Source organism: Anopheles marshallii, chromosome 3, assembly GCF_943734725.1.
Source record: "Anopheles marshallii chromosome 3, idAnoMarsDA_429_01, whole genome shotgun sequence".
Lineage (NCBI taxonomy): Eukaryota > Metazoa > Arthropoda > Insecta > Diptera > Culicidae > Anopheles > Anopheles marshallii.
In genome coordinates this window covers 37,788,142-37,806,833 of record NC_071327.1, presented here as the reverse complement: position 1 = coordinate 37,806,833, position 18,692 = coordinate 37,788,142, and the positions used below count along the sequence as shown (strand labels likewise).

The window sequence follows — 18,692 nt, the reverse complement described above, 5'->3', positions numbered from 1 at the left end:
CTCTTTTTTAAAGTGGTGCCGGTAAGAAAATGAAGAGCGTAACGGATCCAATTTAGCTTCCTAATCGTTCGTATCCAGCGATCCCACCCGCGTATCGCCACCCTTCGGTATCGGTATCCAAGCGTCATGAAGCACGATGCTCCGTGGGGTCCGTAAATGGGCGTCGGATAGGCGAGAAAAGGGAAAGGGGCATTGTTTTGCATGCTTTTTCAAGTGAAATCCACGTATTTTTAGTACCCGTTGTCGTCGTCTCGCTGGGTTAGGGCTACGGTTGGAGCTTGGTAGTAGTCCGCACAATGTAGTTGTGCGTTATCAAAACACGCGTGGCAGCCTAATTATAAGTTTTACCGTACAGCAAGGCTTGGCACGGATTGGCATTGCTAACCCCGTGGCCGCTGATTTGCAATTATTCATGGCATTGCTGCACATCTACCTGGAGCTTTGGGGAGGTATACGGCAGAATAATTCGCACACCTACCCCGGTGTGCTTTCGTTGTTCCGAAACTTTTCCTACAGTCGTACTAATTATGCTGTACGGGTACTTTTGTTAGTCTTATTATTGAAGGAATGATACTTTTATGTCATCGATCATTTTTGTGTTTATAAAACATGCATTTAATGAATATGTATCGGAATTTATTTTAGCCCCGGCCCGGTGGTGTAATGATAACGGCGAGGGTCTTCACACTACAGAACCGGTCCAAACTCCCATCTGGATCAATCCCCCATACGCAGGACTATAGAACTATTGAGCTTGTTGTCCCGATAAAGAAGAAGAAGAAGAAGTGTCTAGCCTGTAGTTAGTAGTGGTTTGGTTGGGTACACAAGCTCCGAGAGTAGACATTGGTGCATATGCGATAGAAATAATGTCACCTAATGATTTTTTGATGTCACTGCTAAAGGTCATGGCAACTCCCGGTGAAGAAAGAAGGATAGATTAAGGAACGGAATCGAGGAATGGGATATGCTGGAAGATTTCACTCTTCAAAAGATTCGTCCTCATCCTTGTGCAATGCCATCATTTCAGTGACGCAATAAATTGTAATGTCTGTTACATGACCGTTCATTAGAATTGCTAAATGTCCTATATGCAAAACAGACGCAACAATTTGGAGTAAGGGAATAATCCTCAACCACACGTTTCATAAATTTAGCCGCAGTCTTTGAAAGGCAAGGGTAGATTAGAATAAAGTTGTTAAAAACGATTGAGACTTTTTGTTACATGTGGCTTATCGTGTGGAACACTCAGATTGGAGAACACAGTGGCGGATCAAACCCCTTGGATGTCCTTGGTGAATGATAGTTGGGGCCCCCGATTAACCAAGGGGCTAGTGAGGGAGGGTTAGCCATCATAAAATATCAGAAATTACTATCAGAAATATCAGGGCCTTTCAAATGAGACGAAGCTAAAAGCGTGGTTTTATGGGGCCCCCAAACTGTCTCCAGACAGTTTTCTCCAGAGGCCCCCTGTGATAGACTTCGTCATACGAAGAAGGTAAAAGCGGTGCTTGCGGGGCTCATTTCTGGCATGAATTACACTTTTCCCGTGACCCATTGCACGTCGGGGCTCTCGGCGGCCACCTAGTCCGATGTTTGTCGGGCCCATTTCTAGCATAATTCATACACTTGTTCCTACTAAACAGCTTTTTCCGGGACCCCCTGCACGGCCAAACAAACGTCAATTTTCACGCTTCTTGGGAGGCGGAAAAATAGATAAAAGAAAGTTTACCGAGGGATCCAATCATAATATAACTGGAGTTGGCGGCCTATAACGCTAACGGAGCCTGTAACGCAGTGGTTTCAAGCTGATTTAAGATAGGTTTGTCCAGTAATGCACAAGTGAAGCGTTTTAGCCTGTTAGCATTCTTGAGCTGCGGCTCCTTCACATCGAGTGCCGTATTTTGCCTTCTTGACGTATGCGTCAACGTTGTCATTGCTCCACCCTAATTAGGACATACTATACCTCGTATGTGTATTTCAATTACAAGACTTCTTACGCATTTTCATTGATGATTAGTGTTGTGCTTAATGGATCTTTTAAGAACAGTCGTTCAATGAATCTTTTGTAAGAAGTTATTCAAATCAGAAGTCGACTTTTAAAAGATTCATGAATCCTTGGAGCAGTGACGGATCAAACTCGGTGGGGTGAAAGGTGACATGGTGACATTTCTCTTTTCAAACATTAGCGCCACCTTGTGTACGGTCTGGATGGATGGTTGGGAATCAGCTGAATCAGATTCACCCTACGCCATTGGTGATTCTTGATCAGCAATTTCGCAGAGCTGGATTACATGTGAAAATCATACCTTAGTTACTGCATTATTTTACTTATTTACTTCTCTGGCGCTACATCTGCTTACGCTCGAGTGTCGTCACCTGACAATTCACTAACCCAGACCTTGCCTATCATGACTAAGGATTGATCGAATGGAATGTTTTTGTTTGTGCTCTCTGAAGTCTCTTCATAGCAATTAAGCAAACAAGTATTGATGTTACTTTCAATTTTACATTCTTTATTATTTTAGAATACGCTGTACGGCCTCCCGAGATAGTGGGTTCATCGTTTCTGGCAGCAAAAAAAGCCGTTCCCAATATGATGGACTTTACGGATGATCTGGAAAACTGGATGGGAAAACTGCCGGCCGAGTTAAAGGCCGTACCTATCATCCATTTGGCTATTCCCGGTTCGCACGACACGATGTCGTACGGTATTAAAAATAAAGCACCGGTCGCACCGGATGCTGATCCGATTGTAGGGACGCTCAACAAATTCATTCCCTGTGTCGTACGGCGATGGGCTGTAACGCAACGTTACAACATGCTAGAGCAGCTAAAGTGTGGCGTAAGGTAGGTCGTACCGCGAATAGTCCCGATAGTCTAATCAATAGAAATACATCGTAACCGCCTGGAATCGTTTTTTTTTCTTCTCTGCAATCGCCAGGTACTTTGATTTGCGAATTTGCATGAAACGGCCAGAGAACAAATTTTACTTCGTGCACGGTCTGTTTTGTGAGGAAATATCGGAACCGCTCGATCAGCTGAAGGAATTTCTGCGCACCCATCCGAAGGAGTTTGTCGTGCTAGACTGTCAGCATTTCTATTCGTTCAACCCAACCGATCACTGCGTCCTGTCGGCGGAACTCAACCGTATCTTCGATAAAAAGATATACTCCCGTAATGTAAGCGAACTGCAGGAATGTACGCTTGAATCTGCCACCGGGAATGGCAAGCAGGTGCTGATCGTGTACCGTAGCGACGCGTGCGTTAACGAGCGGTTCTGGTTGAGCCAGGATTGGCCGACGCCATGGCCGAACGAGATCAACGTGAAGAAACTGCAGCAGTATCTGGATGAGTCGTTGTCCCAGCGTCGCCCCGACACGGGATTCGTATCACAGTGCGTCCTGACCCCGACAGTGCGCTACATAGTGCCCCGGTTCATGTCATCGCTGCGTGCCACCTGTGCGAAAGCGGTTGACCGACAGCTGATGGACTGGATCAAGGGCCAAGTGCCGGGTACGTTCGCTGGCGAAGAAAAGCCCCGCACCAATGTATTTCTGGCCGATTTCGTCGACATAGCAGACAATCAATTTTGCAAGGTGGTGGTAGGATTGAACAAGAAGCTGCTGGAGCAGGACAACAACAGTACGCACAGTTCACCGTCAAAGAAGAGTTCGTAAATTTGCTCCTTTTGCATGTACGACCGTTTGAGAAATGCTATATCTTATTCGCGATTCTCCTGGGGTTAGCCTAGACTATTTTTTTATGTTCAATTCGGACGGCGCTTTACGTTTAAAGATCTTTACAGTTTTTACTGTATGGCACATATCTTTCTCTCTCCTTTTCAAAAGCTTTAATTTAATTACTGTGATATGCTGATTTGGTTGATCTCTCGGATTCAATGCAGAATATAATTTCAACTCAAGCAACACAACACAAAACATCATCTGAGATGATTGTATGAGTTTGTAGTTTAGATTCTTAAATGTATTTTTAAAAGGTAGATTTTTGCATCATTCTCATTAGCGCCATAACCAGTAAGCTGGACTCTACTGGTAGCAAAAATGTGATGATTATTCTATTATCGTTTAGTTGTAAAATTATGTATATTCATACTTGCAAAATATCTGAAGAGCACAACATGCAATAGTCAATGATTTTATTTTACGACTTATTAAAAAACGGTAAATATGGAGACTCCGTAACGGAACAATCGTTTTACTCAGTGTTGGGGCAAAGGACAATCGTCAGCAAATGGTACAATATACTACTGATAATCAGTGCAACAATATTACCACTTTTTGCACAAACTTTGTACTATTTTAGGATATACTGCAGATATATGTAAAAACAAAACAAAACAAACAAACAAAAACATATGATCCGGAGAAGTAGCGTCGCCTACAACTTTATAAAACTTTAAAAGCGCACAGTGAGAATCCGCTCACAACTACAAATCTTAGCGTGTAATTGTTGTAAGCATACAGAGGCAAAATACTTACATGTTGTTATTTACTTTCATGTTTATATCAACAGTGTCGAACAGGGCCTGTTCGGTAACCACCACTTTGTAAAGCTAAACCGGAATCGGATCCCGAGAACCACAATGGTTTCAAAATCAAAAGCATTCTGATTCCGAATACCTCCATTACATCGTACATGAGTGTGTAACAGAAAATGCAAAACCGTTATTATGTCTAAAAGTGTAATACACATTACTAAATGAATAACCTCCAATGTACAGCAGATAAGCTGTTAAAATATGTTGTTAGTAAAGGTGTGGTGTGTAAGCGAATCGTAGCCCAAGGAGCTCATGCATGGGAAATTAATGGTTGGGATATTCGTAAAAGTACGTGTACTTTTATATGGTAAAGGAAAGAAAGTAAAAATAGCGAGATCGATCGCTTCAAGCAGCATTAATATATCTTCGAGAACGGAACTAAACAAGTATAAGATACAAAAATATCAGAAAGGAGGCCTACAAATCGAAACGGACACAACCGACATGGTAAAATGCAGAAAGAAATCAATCAATCTACAGCAAAAAAAAAAGCTCTTCACTTTAAGCACTTCTTTGGTACTATTATATACTTCAATGGTGAATTAGTCAGCGGAATCATAGACGCTAGTAGAATCTTGACTAACATTCGGGTTCTTAAACCACTCACTACTTCCCGTCCAACTCTACTGTAGCGGCTCCATTTAGGGGTACCGCGGGACAAGATTAGTACATAATGTAGTAGAAACAACAAAATATCGCCCTGTTGGCGCTCTGTCGGAATAATAACATTATTATATGGCGTCGTAATGTATTTGTACATTGTGTAGCTAGTTTTATGACTGAACTTTTTTGATAGAAGTTAAATAAAACTCAAAACAATCCACGCACCGTTTCATAGCATTTAACGACACACGCTGGTGTTTTGGAGATACGACATAGGACTGAAAAACTTTAACATCATGCTGCGCACAGTTTATCTTTAGTTCGAAAAAGAGAAAATGTGAAGCACAGAAAGAGAAAGAGTGAGGGAGAGAAACATTGAATCAAATAGCATGATTATAATAGCCCACCTATATACGATTGTAGTATCTTGCACACGATTTGTTAACGGTTAAAGTATATCAACGGATCGAACGATCGTGAATACTGCTGAAACAAAACACACATATATTGGGGAGCCACGATACAGGTATAACTTAAGAAATATATTTAAACACAAAAAAACAACAAACATGTACATTGTGTAATTGTGATGTTCAAAAACATATTTGTGACTGTTGGAAACCGATTTGCCGAATAGTGTTGTGAGCAGTTTAAAAAGATTGAAAATATACATTTTGCTGGAACAACCGGAAGTGGATGGTGTTGCATGTTAACTTTCTTTTCTTGTTAATTTGTTCACGCACAATAGGTAACTCTCCAGGGTAAGGTTTTGTCCTACGATCCGATAATTCTTTATTCATTTCTACGTAGCTAAGACAGTACCACCTACATTTCACCCAACAGTTGTCTAGTTGATGGTGTGGATGTGGAAATTATTTAAATGTTACCATTTTTAGTAGTATTGTAGCCTTTTGGCCGTCGAAAGATATTAATAAACAATAACAGAAAAAAAAACATCTAATACTCCACTGAAACGCTTCATCAGATGTAATAGTCACCCTTTTACAGAGCCTTTATGGAAAGCTGCTTCATCTTGGGAGCTTGCTTTTTGAGTTGGCGTTTCTGTTCCTTCTTTTCCCAGCGCCGTTGCTTCTCTGGGTCTTCTTCGGCGAGGATTTTCTCCTTTTCAGCCTTACGTTTTTCTTCACGACGCAGTGCAGCTGCTTCGGCACGAGCCTGATGAGTGCTCTTCATGAACTCTTCCTCCACGGCAGCACGATTCTTATCCGACTTAGCTTTGGCCTGCAAACAGAACGGAAGTACGCATTGTTACTGTTCATTTAAAGCTGTCTGCCCGCAGACTTCAATATTCATCAATCAATCATTGAACAAGTTAAGCTAACCTAATCTCATATCAGGATGAAGGAACGGAATAGGATTGTAATAAAGTAGGAATGGAAGGAGTGAAAGTCGAAGCGATGGTAGAAATCTTTTAAACAACGAAACGAGATAAGGAAAAGGTCATTTGAGCCATACCTGATACGTCTGGCAAGATCTAAGTAGGAGACACAGATAGAAACATACAAAGAAATGCAGCAGAGGATTTATGTCCGAGAAGCAGACCACCAATAAAAATAGTCTAGACTAGACCTCGTGTATTCTATAACCAGGTCAATCAATTGGCGCCTTATGTGGTATGTAGACAATGTGCAGTGATTAGGATCCAGAAAACAATTCTCGTGAAACATTTTTGTACTTGGTGGAGTTTTGCATTCTAGGACTGGTATAATCCCAGACAATTCAGGCATATTCCAGTGGAGTATGGACTAAGCAACAAACTAAGTACCATATTAAGACATATATCAGTTGTCAGGGTAAAGGCTCAATACTTGAAAGGTAGGGCGTAGGTAAATACTTTAAAAGTTTTCGATACAATGACTTTGAATTGGTCAGTAGTGGATAGTTTGTAGTTGAGTCACATCTAAGTCGCGGAGGTCATGTACTCGACATAACTGAAGGAAGTTGAGGAAATAGTTATCGAGAACAGGTTGATGGGCACCAAAGTAGGAGATGTAGGAGGTCATTTACTTGGACATAAATTTAAGAAATTGACAAATTCAAATAGCGGTTAGTTGAACCCGTGTGCAAAGAGCGTGTTCTTACCTCCTTCGAAAGTTTGAAGCGACGCACACGATCCATCAGGTAAAACACGAGTATTAGCAAAGGTTTCATTTCTTCTAAATCGCCTTTAACTGGAACATTAAATCCGCAGTGCAGTATACGCCGAACTTCCGGACGCTTCAGCTGGTTCGGGTCTTCCTGCTGTATCGGACCACTGTATTGATCCGACAGGTGAATGTAATCGATCAGGTGCGAGTACTTATTTAAAGCTGCTACTACTCTACTATCTAATATGCCGGTCGACACCTCGGCAATCTCCGATAACAACGCAAACCCGGGAATATTGTACTTATCCTCGGCCTTGCTGACTAGACAACAGAATTTGTTCTGTGGATTGCATACAAACAAAAAAATACAATTAATATCCGCCAAACCCCTTGCCGCCATTCAGCTAATCATGTTACGTACCAAGTCGTTGAGCTCTTTGAACATTTTGGTAGCTTGTTTCCGACTGGCCACACAGAACACAAAGTTATCAATCGCATCTGCCGACAGTTCTACCTTGATATGCAGCTGATCCTGTACCGGCTTCATGACGCCAGCAATCAGCGACACCAGATCCTGTCGTTTGATCATTTTCAGCTCCACAAGCATACCTTCGCAGCAGGTGCGTCCACTGCACCAAAGGGTGTAGACACTTTCGCTTTCTTTGTTGAAGGTAAATGTGGAACCTTCCGTTTCCTTCTTGCCATCGTCACCGACTAGCGCAAAATTGTCCTCTAGCAGGCTGCGATGTATCGATAGCCATTGGTTGGCGATGGCCGAGTTTTTCTTATTGCCCACCAAATAGTTCGCAAAGTAAGCCATCAGTCCGGCCAGCATAAGCATTTCCATCCAGTACGAGTCCCAGTGTGTGCGGAAATGTATCGGAACCTTCGGGATGGTTAGCTTCGGTTCGGCATGCTTTCCAACCGGTTCGCCTTGTCGCAACTCATCCTGATCGCCGATCGTACTAGCAAACCCCTCAAACTCTTCCTCATCCTGGAAATGTTCGAACTCGCTGTCCTCGTCTTCCACGATACCGTCATCGTCAGCCTGATCGTCATCCATCTCCATGAAGTCTTCATTATCCTGCGAAGCTGGGACATTCTTCGATTGACCCTTGCCTGGCTCATTGCCTTGTCGTCCGTCCCCAGCTCCTTGTGGTTGCTGTGCCTGTTGTTGGCCTGGTTGGTGTGTTTCTCCCATTACAAATTCATCGTCATCAAAGTCTTCGAATTCGGCAAAATCATTATCCTCGAGATCTTGGCCAGTTACGTGCTGTGTTGTTACACACAATACCAGCACTACCGCCAGGGGAAACAGAAGCCGCATGGTGCTATTTGAAACTCCTGAAAAGGATTAGCAAGTGCAAAAATAGGTATCCCAAAATAAATCACTCACGACCTCCCTCCGGAAGCGCTGACCTAGCACCATCACAGGCTGAAAAACTTACCACCAGTCGTTCAGTTAAGATCGACCTAAATATAACAACCAATTTAGTTCACTAGCAACTGTTTTGAAAGTAGCTTAAAATTAATACATTCTCGTCAAAAATTCACGATGCAGTCTTAATTTTTAATTCAATCAAAGCTTAATGGTATCGATTTCGGGATTTTAATCTGAACAATCCGATAGATTAGACGGTCTAGGCGAGTATAGCATTGCAGAGGACAATTGACGCTGGAGCATAAGCAAATGCTTGTAGATAGTGCTACAAACAGGCATCGAATTTTTCATATCTTTAACCTTTCGCGCATACTCTATAAACGGGAATCGCGATGATGTTTCACTTTCAACACACGTGACAACAGCACTGTGGGATAGATTTCATTCATTTCCGTCACAGTTTCCATGTTTACCAACAGTTCCATGTGGACATTCTGGGCAGTCCCCATGGGGTTTAAAGCTACCCTGGACATATCTGTTGCACTATGCACTCAAATTGGTCATGAAATGTGAAAAATTAAATTTTTTCAAATATCTTTTTACAATGTGTTTTCATTCAACATGTTTATTTGAATATTTGAAACATTTTTAGTTGTTATTTCTATTATAATCATCCTCAAATCATTGAATTGTGAACGTTAATCGCTAACATTTATCATAATTTTCATTAACAGCATTGTTTTTAACTACTATAACAACGAAACAAAAATTAAAACATACTTCTTAGAATTTAAATTATTTACCTTCCAGGACCAATTCGAGACCATAGTGCAACAAATATGTCCAGGGTAGCTTCAAACCCTATGGGGAGGACTAATAAAATCTCTTGCCCAAAAATCTCTTGATAAATTCTGTAATGATATTCAAAAATTCCAAGAGAATTGTCGGAATTTTAGAATGGCTGTGCCAAGTTGACGAATAGACAAAGTAACTATTCCGATGTTTAGCTTAAAACTTACAATTTATCATTTATTTAAATTTATTTTCATTGTGTAGTAAGAAGTCAATTCTACACGACATTAACATCCGCTTGTTACATTAGAATTACAATTTGTTGCCCTTCGGATTGGCCTTTTTTACAACACATACTCGAGCCGCTCGCATATGTACAATTGTAGCACGTTGTGTTACAATTCAAAGTGCGCTGCAAAATAATGCTATCGTTTCCAACACTTTCCAACGCCTTTGCTTACAACATAATGATACATCTATATACCTGAACAGATCGTGTTTATATTGCCCACCCATTACTTACAATTGTTTGATATATTATCCACATCTTCACAATTCAATTTAAAGTAAAAATCGTTAACCAATCAGTGCAACTTTTTACGACATTAGTTCAGAACTGATAACAGTTTCAATGCTTGCTTGCATAGAAAAAGTAAAGGTTTTACATCACGACGCTTATAGCTATGCTTACCACCTAGATTTCGACCTCTGTTAAGACTTTAATTCCCATCTTATTCTTTACCCCTTGGTATACAAGGTAAAGGTTAATTTGTGTACCACCCTCCGTAAGGGTCAGTAATATCTTACATATACGCTTAAAAATCGAACTCAACCTTCCGACCTCCATGTAATTCGATTAGCTATTGCCCTTATAGTGGCATACTTCATGTAAATTCTACATTTGAAATGACAAATGAATGTTATATACATTCTATGTACAATTTACAAAAAAAAATAACGTTCATAGTCCACTGCACTGCACGTTGCATGCATGCAGCGCAAAATGATTGCGGGATACGTAACAAGCGCCTACATTTTGGGCAATCAAAAACGGAAATAATTAATGTACGTAAATGACATTATTTTGTTTGAAGTATTGACGGAATATTAATAGTATTCGCTAATATAAGTTGTGCTATGCAACAGTTTGAAAAAGTACTGTCGCGTGTAACATAATTGTTGCAACCATTTTCGCCACAATCTTTATGCGTAGTAGTACTAAAACTTCACAAGGACTTAAAACATTTTCGCACAGTTGTATGTCAAGGCAAAACAATTTCATTGTTTCTTTTGCCCGGTGTTATACAAAATACAAAAAAGGTTTTAGCAATGGCTCGAAAATAAACAGCATAACAAAGGGAGTAGGCTCACATATTTTAGTCATTTTAGGATTATTTTACTGCTTTCCCTACTCTTGAGCCGTTTTTCGATTCATAGTCCTAGTACTTGTACTTGTGTATGTCCCAGATACGTTGCTTACCCCTATGTGTTGTTACAATTTAGTTCCGTGAGCTTATCTAACTTAATCTTACCGTTGAGTGTGTTTGTTTAACCGCTTCCGAAACAGACGGGATTCCTTCTGCGAGTTTGTACGAGTAGGGCAGTGCGTGATATTTACCATCTGAGCCCATCTCCAACAAATCACACACTATTCCGTCCGATACGGCAATGGTTTGCAAATCACCATTTTCCACCGATCCGTATCCGCCGGTGCTTTGATTGTAATTAATCTCCGTGGATAATTCTTCCCGCACTATACCGTTGGCGGGACAATGTTCTTCAATGATTTCCTCGGCGGTGGTGCTTTCGAGTTCAGCAACTAATTCACCTGTAGTGCCTGAACATACACAACATACGGTTAGTTAGAGAACTCAAACAACCACCACTTGAAACACCTCAGTTTACTTACCGTATCCAACACTGATAAACTCCATCGGACCGTCCTCTACCTCCTCCTCTACAAATTGTTCATCTTCGGGCACTTCCTCTATGAGATGATCGTAGTTCGCTGGTTCCTCCTCAATAATGATTGGTTCCGTTTCCATTTCAACGTCCATAACATCGTCACCGAAGTCATCTTCCTCGATTCCTTCGCATTCTTCTGTCTGACTCTCTTCGTCTTCAATATCGTCCTCTGCATCGGCAGAATCTGTTACGGATGAATCGTCTTCTCGTTCGGTGGAAACAACATCGTACTCACTCTGCCCTGTCCTATCATTTGTCATATCGGACGGTGACAGTGAACCATGTGAAGCATTACCACTATTGTGTTTCTTACGAATTTCCTCATCGATGGAAAATGTATTACCATCTTTGTGCACCAATGTAATATTGGCTATTGCCGAAGGATTTGATTGCTCGTTGGAACTTGAGGCGTGCTGAACTACTTTTGGGTCGTTTTCCGACAAAACATGATCGTTAGGAGTTTGAGTAGAATTTGCACGATCTAATTCGTTTTCCCAATCTGTCTCATTTAAAGCTGCACGTCCGAATGAAAGTGCAGCTTCCGAGTCAATTTTCAACTTCTTACCTCCAATCGCTATGCAGCCTGAATTTGTTGATGGCATAGGGGTCGTATGCAAGGTTCCCTTAAAAGGAACGAGCTGACTGGTGGAAATTTTGATCTTACGACCAGGTACACCATCACAAGGGAAGGTAACGGAAGCTGGTCGCTTTTGTGTGCTTGGAACATCTTGCTGTGTCGCTCGCTCATCGGCGGACGTTTCATTGTGCTCCGTGGTTGCTGTTACGGAAACAGAACCGCTTAACTTCTCATCGCTGGTATGTAACTTCGGAGACGATGCTGTATTTTGCCGATAGATGTTCATGTCGAACGTTGTCGTCGTTGCACTGTACGGATTGGGAACAGACTGTACAATCACCTTCGGAGGACTTGACACTGGTGGCACGATCGTCGATGAGTCCACGATGCTTTTCGGGATAGTGATCTTCTGTCCCAGATTCAGTACTCCAGCTACAGTCGATGATTTCGGCAGGATAAAGACATTGTTTTTCTGTGCTGCCGGAGTCAACGGTGTGTTTTGCGTTACACCTTTAACCGGTATTAGCTGCATTTTGTGCACAGACAGTTTGGTACCACTTTTTACCGCAGTAAATCCGGCTAGGTTTGGTTGTGCTCCCGGTAAGCCAGCATTGTTCGTGACGGGTGATTGTATAGCAAGGTTCGAAGTTAGAGCCGTTTTTGTGACAGGATTGTTATCGACCCGTTGATCCGTACTTTCTGTAACTATTTCAGTTGGCATTGTGACACGGCCAGGATAGCTGGTTAGTTCTGATCCCGGTACATTAAGTTTCTGACCAGCCGGGACACTGGTACGCTCCGATTCACTATTAACAGGCGTTGATGTGTTTGTTTTCATATGCTTCGTAGTTTTAATGTTGGTGTCACGGATTTTCGAACTTATCCAATTGTTTGAATGATCCGTTAATGGTGGGTGAAGCGGTGTTGGCAAACCTAAACTAGCCAATGTGGCTGCTGCATTTGACGTGGGAATAAGAATGTTCTTGCTGGGCGATTTCCTTTGATAGTTTAGCAGCGGATGCAGAAATGGCTTGCCGAGCGGATGGACACCTATACCCTTAGTAGGAATATTCACATTCCCCTTGGATCCTATGCCGATGTTTGGCTTTAACTTGAACAAATTATACTGTATGTCCTTCTTGGACGTTGGCAAGATTGCTTGCTCTAGATTATGTATAGGGGAAGGTGTAGCACCACCGGGAGCTCCAACCATTTGTCCCGTGCCCGGATTGTTTTGTTGATTTTGTTGTGACAAGTTAGATGTGAGATGCTGCTGTAACTGTGGCGGTTCCGTACTGCAATCATCGTTATCAGATGTATCCTCTTCATCGAATGGCGCCGCATACGAATGTATCAGATGTGGACTGTGCAAATTATTGGCCTTGGAAGATTGTTTTCCATTTTTCGCCAGCGTATGTTTGAACAGTTTGGCAGGTGGAAAGGATGGTTTCGATTTCCATGTGCGTTTCGTTGCCTGTGGCTTTTTTCGTGGCAAACGTTCTCCAGATTTGTTTAACTTCGATTGCAAATGGTCGTCCGTGCGCATATTCGTGTTCAACAGTATATCAAACAATGATGATTGATCGAAAACAGGCTCGGAAGTGGTCGTCGTATTCTCGCCATTCGTTATTGATGCACCGTCCTTTTCACATTCCAGTGTAGGCTTTTCTACCGACTTAGTTGAATCATTATGTTTTTCATCTTGCTTAACATAACTCTTGGACATGATATCTTGTAGCTGTTGATTGAGAAAATGTAGAAAAATATGGTAATAATAAACCGTTAATGCAGTGCAACTTTTCTTTTTGCACATTTACCGGATCCGAAGTAACAACAGCAGCATCACGTACAAAACCCTTCTCAAACAATGCAGACTCTTTCCGAACCAGCTCGAATCTAAACATTTCTTCCGCTTTCTTTAGTCGATCGCAAAACGTATCTGCTGGATGTGGTAGCTTAGAATTTGCACGAGTCAATTGTTCGAACACAGTGTTAGCTATATACGTCAAAGCAGTGTGAGGTACCGTTCGGGGCAGAATGGGAAAGGAACGGTGTCCTTCACGACGCCAGTCCTGTCCACTGTTTGGACCAGAAATACTGCTTGGTGAAAGAGAGAAGAGGTATAAACAAACAAAAACGTCCTATGTTATGGATCTTCCACCTTGGCAATTCACGGTGTGATTCACTTACATTTCCGCAACTGTAGTGAGCCGCTCATCGTTTGCAACGCGTCTCGCTTCCGCTCGATGCCGATCGTTAGAAATGTGTAGCATTCGGCGCAAATCTTCCAGTATTCGTAGCTTTTCTTTGTTCAAACACCCCTGGGCCCGAAATGTACTTATCACCGTGCCGTACGATTCAAGCTCTGTATGAAAAAAGAAATTAATAGCCATGCTTGGATGGTAACATTGTTGGCGCTAACACGCTTACCTAGACGCCTCAGAACGCCCCGACACTCTTCCCGAGTCATATCCAGCTTCATTGGCCACATCTTTGCTCACTTGCAACGCCGCCAGCGTCTTTTCCAGCACCTTTGCAAATCGAAATACTACACCGAAGCCGTGCGTTTGGCTTGGACCGCGCTAACCCCCAATCAAAACACTTCACTTTCCTTCCTTCTACCAGCGATACGACCGATGCTATTTGCACACCATTGTTCGCCTGCTGGCCATCCGAAATGTTGCGTATTTTTTGTGTTAATTCAAATTTATTTCCTTGCTCCCGGATTCGCGCCGATGCGAATAATCCAGGTGCGATCTGGCGTTTCCGTGTGATATTCTAACTGAATTGGCATAATATGTCCTGGCTCCCATTTATGTTTATAAACGTCAAAAGTTTTATTTTTATCCCCAGCTGGCAGCACTGGCAGCCATTGTTGCCAAACATGCTGTTTGACGTTTTGAATCTGTACAAGTGATGCCAGTTGATGTTTTTTTTTTGTATGTTTCAAATTACATTTCGCTTTTTATTTGGTAGCTTTAGTTTTTTTTTTCAACGTGCATTACAATGCATTTACAACATCTCACATTTTTTGTATATATTATTGCGATTCGTATTGCAAATTGTTAGAAATTATAGGCTAAATCTGTACGCGGCTTTCACGCACAACATAAACTCACGTAACATAAATACTATTAATTTTGACGAAAGGACTGGGAATTGTTTCGGCGATAAACTAAATATTTACAAGACAATATTTTCCGCTCAAGGTTTGCTGTAGCGATACCTCATCTTGTCCGGCGGTTCACAGTATTCCTTCACTATGAGCTTGCAGAGGAACACGTGAAACACGATGATGATGACACATATGGAAACCCAAAACAGCGTCGGCAATCCACCCAAATGGTGGCCGTGTCGATGAAGCGCAATCACATGATGCTCGTGAGCCGGTGCTTCCACAACCTCCTTAACATGGATTGCATGTCGGAGATCTTCCATGTGCTTCTTGTCTGACGTTATGTACAGTATGGACGTGACCGGTTCGGTAAGCTTCACAGGGAATATAGCCCGCGACTGGCGTAACTGCACCGGATCATCCAAGCAGCCAGCATCGCAGGCGTAATAGTTGCGATCCGATCGATCCAATGCCACGTGCAGAACCGCTTTGTTATCGTCCCGAACGGTAATCGAAATGTTTAGATGCGTCATATTACCGTAATTCAAACGACGGAAATCGTAATCCCGATGTAGATACTTCGGGTGAATGTTTAACTCCAGGTGCTGGTTGCTGAACCGGAACCCTCCGAAGCTAAGCACCATCGCTTGCACAATGCCACTTGCTCCAGCTTTTATAAGGTTATGGCATCCCTGCTTCTCTAAAGTCAACATCCAAGAGCCCACGACTGCATTCAGCTCCTCGAACGTTGTCATCGGTCTCCACAAATTCTCCGCCTGGAGCGTATGATAACTGTCGTAGCATCCTTCCGCATACGTGAGTGAACGAGCAATGTCTTCTTTTCTGCCCACTGTCACCGACTGCTCAAACTCGTAAGCCCTGGTATGCGATATGACCGCATACATGGTTGCATTGATGTTGTTACCGTTTAGGGTATTCTCAGCCTTTGAAGTGCTGATGTGAAATCCCGTGTCCCACAAATTGTTCCAAACGAGAATGTGATCCCGTTTGAAGTTGTGATACGCGTTATGCTCGCCGTGTTCCGCCGCCAGCAGTGCCCTGTTCATGACATCGATTGCTTGTTTTTCGATACTTTCTTTGTGAGCAGCGTATTTGTCACGTGGTAACGGTTCCGAATAATTCACAGTGAGCAACAGCTCCAGTTTTGTGGTGCCACGTTTTTTTAGCGTAATTACACGGGGTAACTTACGAGCGACAATCGACACCACACGCACCTTGTTTTCTTCCGTATTTCCCGCAATTGGTAATACATTAACCATTCCTGTAACGACCTGATACTCCAAAATGGCGGAACCATGCTGAAGCCGCACGTTTTTTACGATAGCAGATGGCCAATCCGAAATACGCGGTACGATCAGCTCTATGTCCGTTAGCTGATTCTTGGTGTTTGTTAGCTGAATTTCTTGCACCAATACGGACGGCATCGTACGATGGGCATAGTACTGATAAGATACATGATAACCATCCGGGAAACACTGAAACCTGTGCACAATGCCAGTAAGGTATTCGACGACGGTCGCTTCTCTAGCCGGCTGGCCCGGGCTGGCCACACTAACGATCGGATGGAAGTTGATGGGTTGCAAAAGTGCTCGACCATGAAAAATGTTCAGATGAGCGTCGGTGTGTATTTCCAGCCCAAACCAACCATTGCCAACGTACGGGATTGCGTCATGTTCGTGAGGGTATGCCGGTTGATGGCGAATGTTGACGTTATACTCGAGGTTTTGCAGATAAAACGGTGTCAATCGATCATCCATACATCGCATCGGTTGATCTAACAATTGCAGAAAACAATATCCGATTGTGAAACACGCCTAGACTACATTATGGGTAAGCATTACCTCTCGTTGGTTCCGTTTGACCGAACAACCATCGCAGAAATGACGGTCCTATGTACAGCAGCAAAACAGCAACCACAAACAGCAGCAAGAACAGCTTACGGTAGGAAAGATTTCCATCAAACGTTCGCTTCAGACGCCGGGTCAAATCACTGGTATCGAATTTATAGTTCATGTTAAAAGCTGCATTGGTAGGGCGTATGGTTTTGATCGGCAACTACGGAAAACCTACACTTCCGTAATGATTTCCTGCGAGGAAAATATTGTGACAACGTCAACGACGTTTTGTTTATGTTTGTCTCCTACTGACAGCTGCTTAATGCTGCTGTTGCTGTTGCTGCTGGCACCATTGTACACTGGTACCAGCAGCACCTGGTATAAATTTGAAAACACCGCTCAATGTACACAGCAGGAACGAAGGTAAAGATTTTAAATTAATGTCGTTTTTAAAGTATGTCCCACTAAGAATGGAAATAGAAGTGCAACCGCATTTATTCATCGCAAAAGATTAATGTTGCTCTCACCAATTATCAATGTTGAAGATATTGCAATTGAAGTTGAAGGAAAAACTTTCACCGTTGCATTCAACATTGACCAGAATTCAAGTAGTGGCAGGCGGGTGGTTGACCTTCAATGGGTTAATTGTGAGTGATACAGTTCGAAACCGCCCCATTTTGTGACCTACGCTGTGTCTTGCTTAGCAGTAGTTAAATAATATTGAATCCAACCGCATTGTTTGTGTATCTCTTAGTTCGTACAGTATGAAGCGAATGCTAATGGAAGAAGATCTTCCAGATGACTTAATATCTGAAGAACGGTTAAAGAGCATTGCTTCGAAAGTTGTGCTGAACGTTATTTATCCTGTATGCATTATTTTCCCAGCTATTTCCATCATTACTGCCTGTTGGATAAAAGGATTCCACCATCTTTATACCTGGCACGTTCTACTAACAGGAATAGGGGTAAGATCTCGTTGTCTCAATAGCTACAAAAGCGGTGTGCTAATAGTTATCGATATCAGTTTCATCTACTCATGCCCTTAGGAATCTCGCTACTGTGTGGGCAACATTTTCCCCGGTATGCATTACCATTGCCATCTTGCATTACCTCTCGTAAAACCATTCATTGGATACTGCAGATCATCGCAAGTGCATGCGTCTTGGCAGGAACAGTGCTACAGTACATCAATCGGGAAATGAAACACAAACACCATATCGTCTCGGTACATTCGATTGTGGGACTGACATCGGTGGTGCTAGTTGTCGCTAGCTTGATAAGCGGTGTGGTCGCTTTGTTCGGTTGGGAACTCCGCCAATATCTTAGGTCACTGTGGCTATACCGGGCGCATCGTTCAGTGGGAGTAATAGCATTTTTAGCAGGAATGTTAGCTCTAGTGATTGCGTATGACTATAATATTATTAAAGACAATTTTTGCACAGAAATACGATTAATAATACTAGTAGCAACGCTTATAACAACTCTGATAACAGCATTCGGGACGTTCAAAAAATTGTACAATTCAGTGTGTGAATCTTTTATGGTCCGATGATTAATTAGGAGATAGAACGTATAATAAAATTGATAGATTTAATCCAATTCCGTGAGATTACAAGAGTTTGGAATCGCAACGTTTGTTATCTATATGATGCCTAAAGATGGACTATCTACTAAACACTCGCGTTTCCATGACCTAAGACACTAACCAGTGTCTGTCCACCGTTTTGTGGCAGAACT

General features: G+C 42.3%; 4 protein-coding genes across 4 annotated transcripts; 1 reads left to right on the top strand and 3 right to left on the bottom strand.

Moving 5' to 3' along the window:
- Positions 1-2,593: 2,593 nt before the first annotated feature.
- On the top strand, positions 2,594-3,677 carry LOC128714235 (PI-PLC X domain-containing protein 3). The gene is made up of 2 exons (XM_053809110.1): positions 2,594-2,847; positions 2,942-3,677. The coding sequence occupies exons 1-2, from the start codon at positions 2,594-2,596 to the stop codon at positions 3,675-3,677; spliced, it is 990 nt and encodes a 329-aa protein (XP_053665085.1).
- A 2,486-nt stretch (positions 3,678-6,163) lies between these two features.
- On the bottom strand, positions 6,164-8,596 carry LOC128711672 (PAT complex subunit CCDC47). Its single transcript, XM_053806555.1, has 3 exons — positions 7,691-8,596; positions 7,265-7,609; positions 6,164-6,403 (listed from the first exon to the last, which is right to left on the bottom strand). The coding sequence occupies exons 1-3, from the start codon at positions 8,594-8,596 to the stop codon at positions 6,164-6,166; spliced, it is 1,491 nt and encodes a 496-aa protein (XP_053662530.1).
- A 2,363-nt stretch (positions 8,597-10,959) lies between these two features.
- On the bottom strand, positions 10,960-14,475 carry LOC128714450 (BRCA2-interacting transcriptional repressor EMSY). Its single transcript, XM_053809325.1, has 5 exons — positions 14,415-14,475; positions 14,175-14,349; positions 13,802-14,081; positions 11,352-13,722; positions 10,960-11,279 (listed from the first exon to the last, which is right to left on the bottom strand). Exons 1-5 carry the CDS (start codon positions 14,473-14,475, stop codon positions 10,960-10,962), a joined length of 3,207 nt encoding a protein of 1,068 aa, XP_053665300.1.
- A 713-nt stretch (positions 14,476-15,188) lies between these two features.
- Positions 15,189-17,133, bottom strand: LOC128714567 (uncharacterized protein KIAA2013 homolog). The gene is made up of 2 exons (XM_053809441.1): positions 16,962-17,133; positions 15,189-16,894 (listed from the first exon to the last, which is right to left on the bottom strand). Exons 1-2 carry the CDS (start codon positions 17,131-17,133, stop codon positions 15,189-15,191), a joined length of 1,878 nt encoding a protein of 625 aa, XP_053665416.1.
- Between the last annotated feature and the right edge of the window lie 1,559 nt (positions 17,134-18,692).

Excerpts from the sequence above, each read along its gene's own strand:
- LOC128714235 (XM_053809110.1), top strand. The coding sequence starts at position 2,594 with ATGATGGACTTTACGGATGATCTGGAAAACTGGATGGGAAAACTGCCG. Across the intron at positions 2,848-2,941 it reads CAGCTAAAGTGTGGCGTAAG|GTACTTTGATTTGCGAATTT; the intron begins GTAGGTCGTACC and ends TGCAATCGCCAG.
- LOC128711672 (XM_053806555.1), bottom strand. The coding sequence starts at position 8,596 with ATGCGGCTTCTGTTTCCCCTGGCGGTAGTGCTGGTATTGTGTGTAACA. Across the intron at positions 7,610-7,690 it reads TCAAAGAGCTCAACGACTTG|AACAAATTCTGTTGTCTAGT; the intron begins GTACGTAACATG and ends TGCAATCCACAG. Across the intron at positions 6,404-7,264 it reads GCTTCAAACTTTCGAAGGAG|GCCAAAGCTAAGTCGGATAA; the intron begins GTAAGAACACGC and ends TTCTGTTTGCAG.
- LOC128714450 (XM_053809325.1), bottom strand. The coding sequence starts at position 14,475 with ATGTGGCCAATGAAGCTGGATATGACTCGGGAAGAGTGTCGGGGCGTT. Across the intron at positions 14,082-14,174 it reads CTCACTACAGTTGCGGAAAT|TATTTCTGGTCCAAACAGTG; the intron begins GTAAGTGAATCA and ends TTCACCAAGCAG. Across the intron at positions 11,280-11,351 it reads GTTTATCAGTGTTGGATACG|GCACTACAGGTGAATTAGTT; the intron begins GTAAGTAAACTG and ends GTGTATGTTCAG.
- LOC128714567 (XM_053809441.1), bottom strand. The coding sequence starts at position 17,133 with ATGAACTATAAATTCGATACCAGTGATTTGACCCGGCGTCTGAAGCGA. Across the intron at positions 16,895-16,961 it reads TCAAACGGAACCAACGAGAG|ATCAACCGATGCGATGTATG; the intron begins GTAATGCTTACC and ends TGCAATTGTTAG.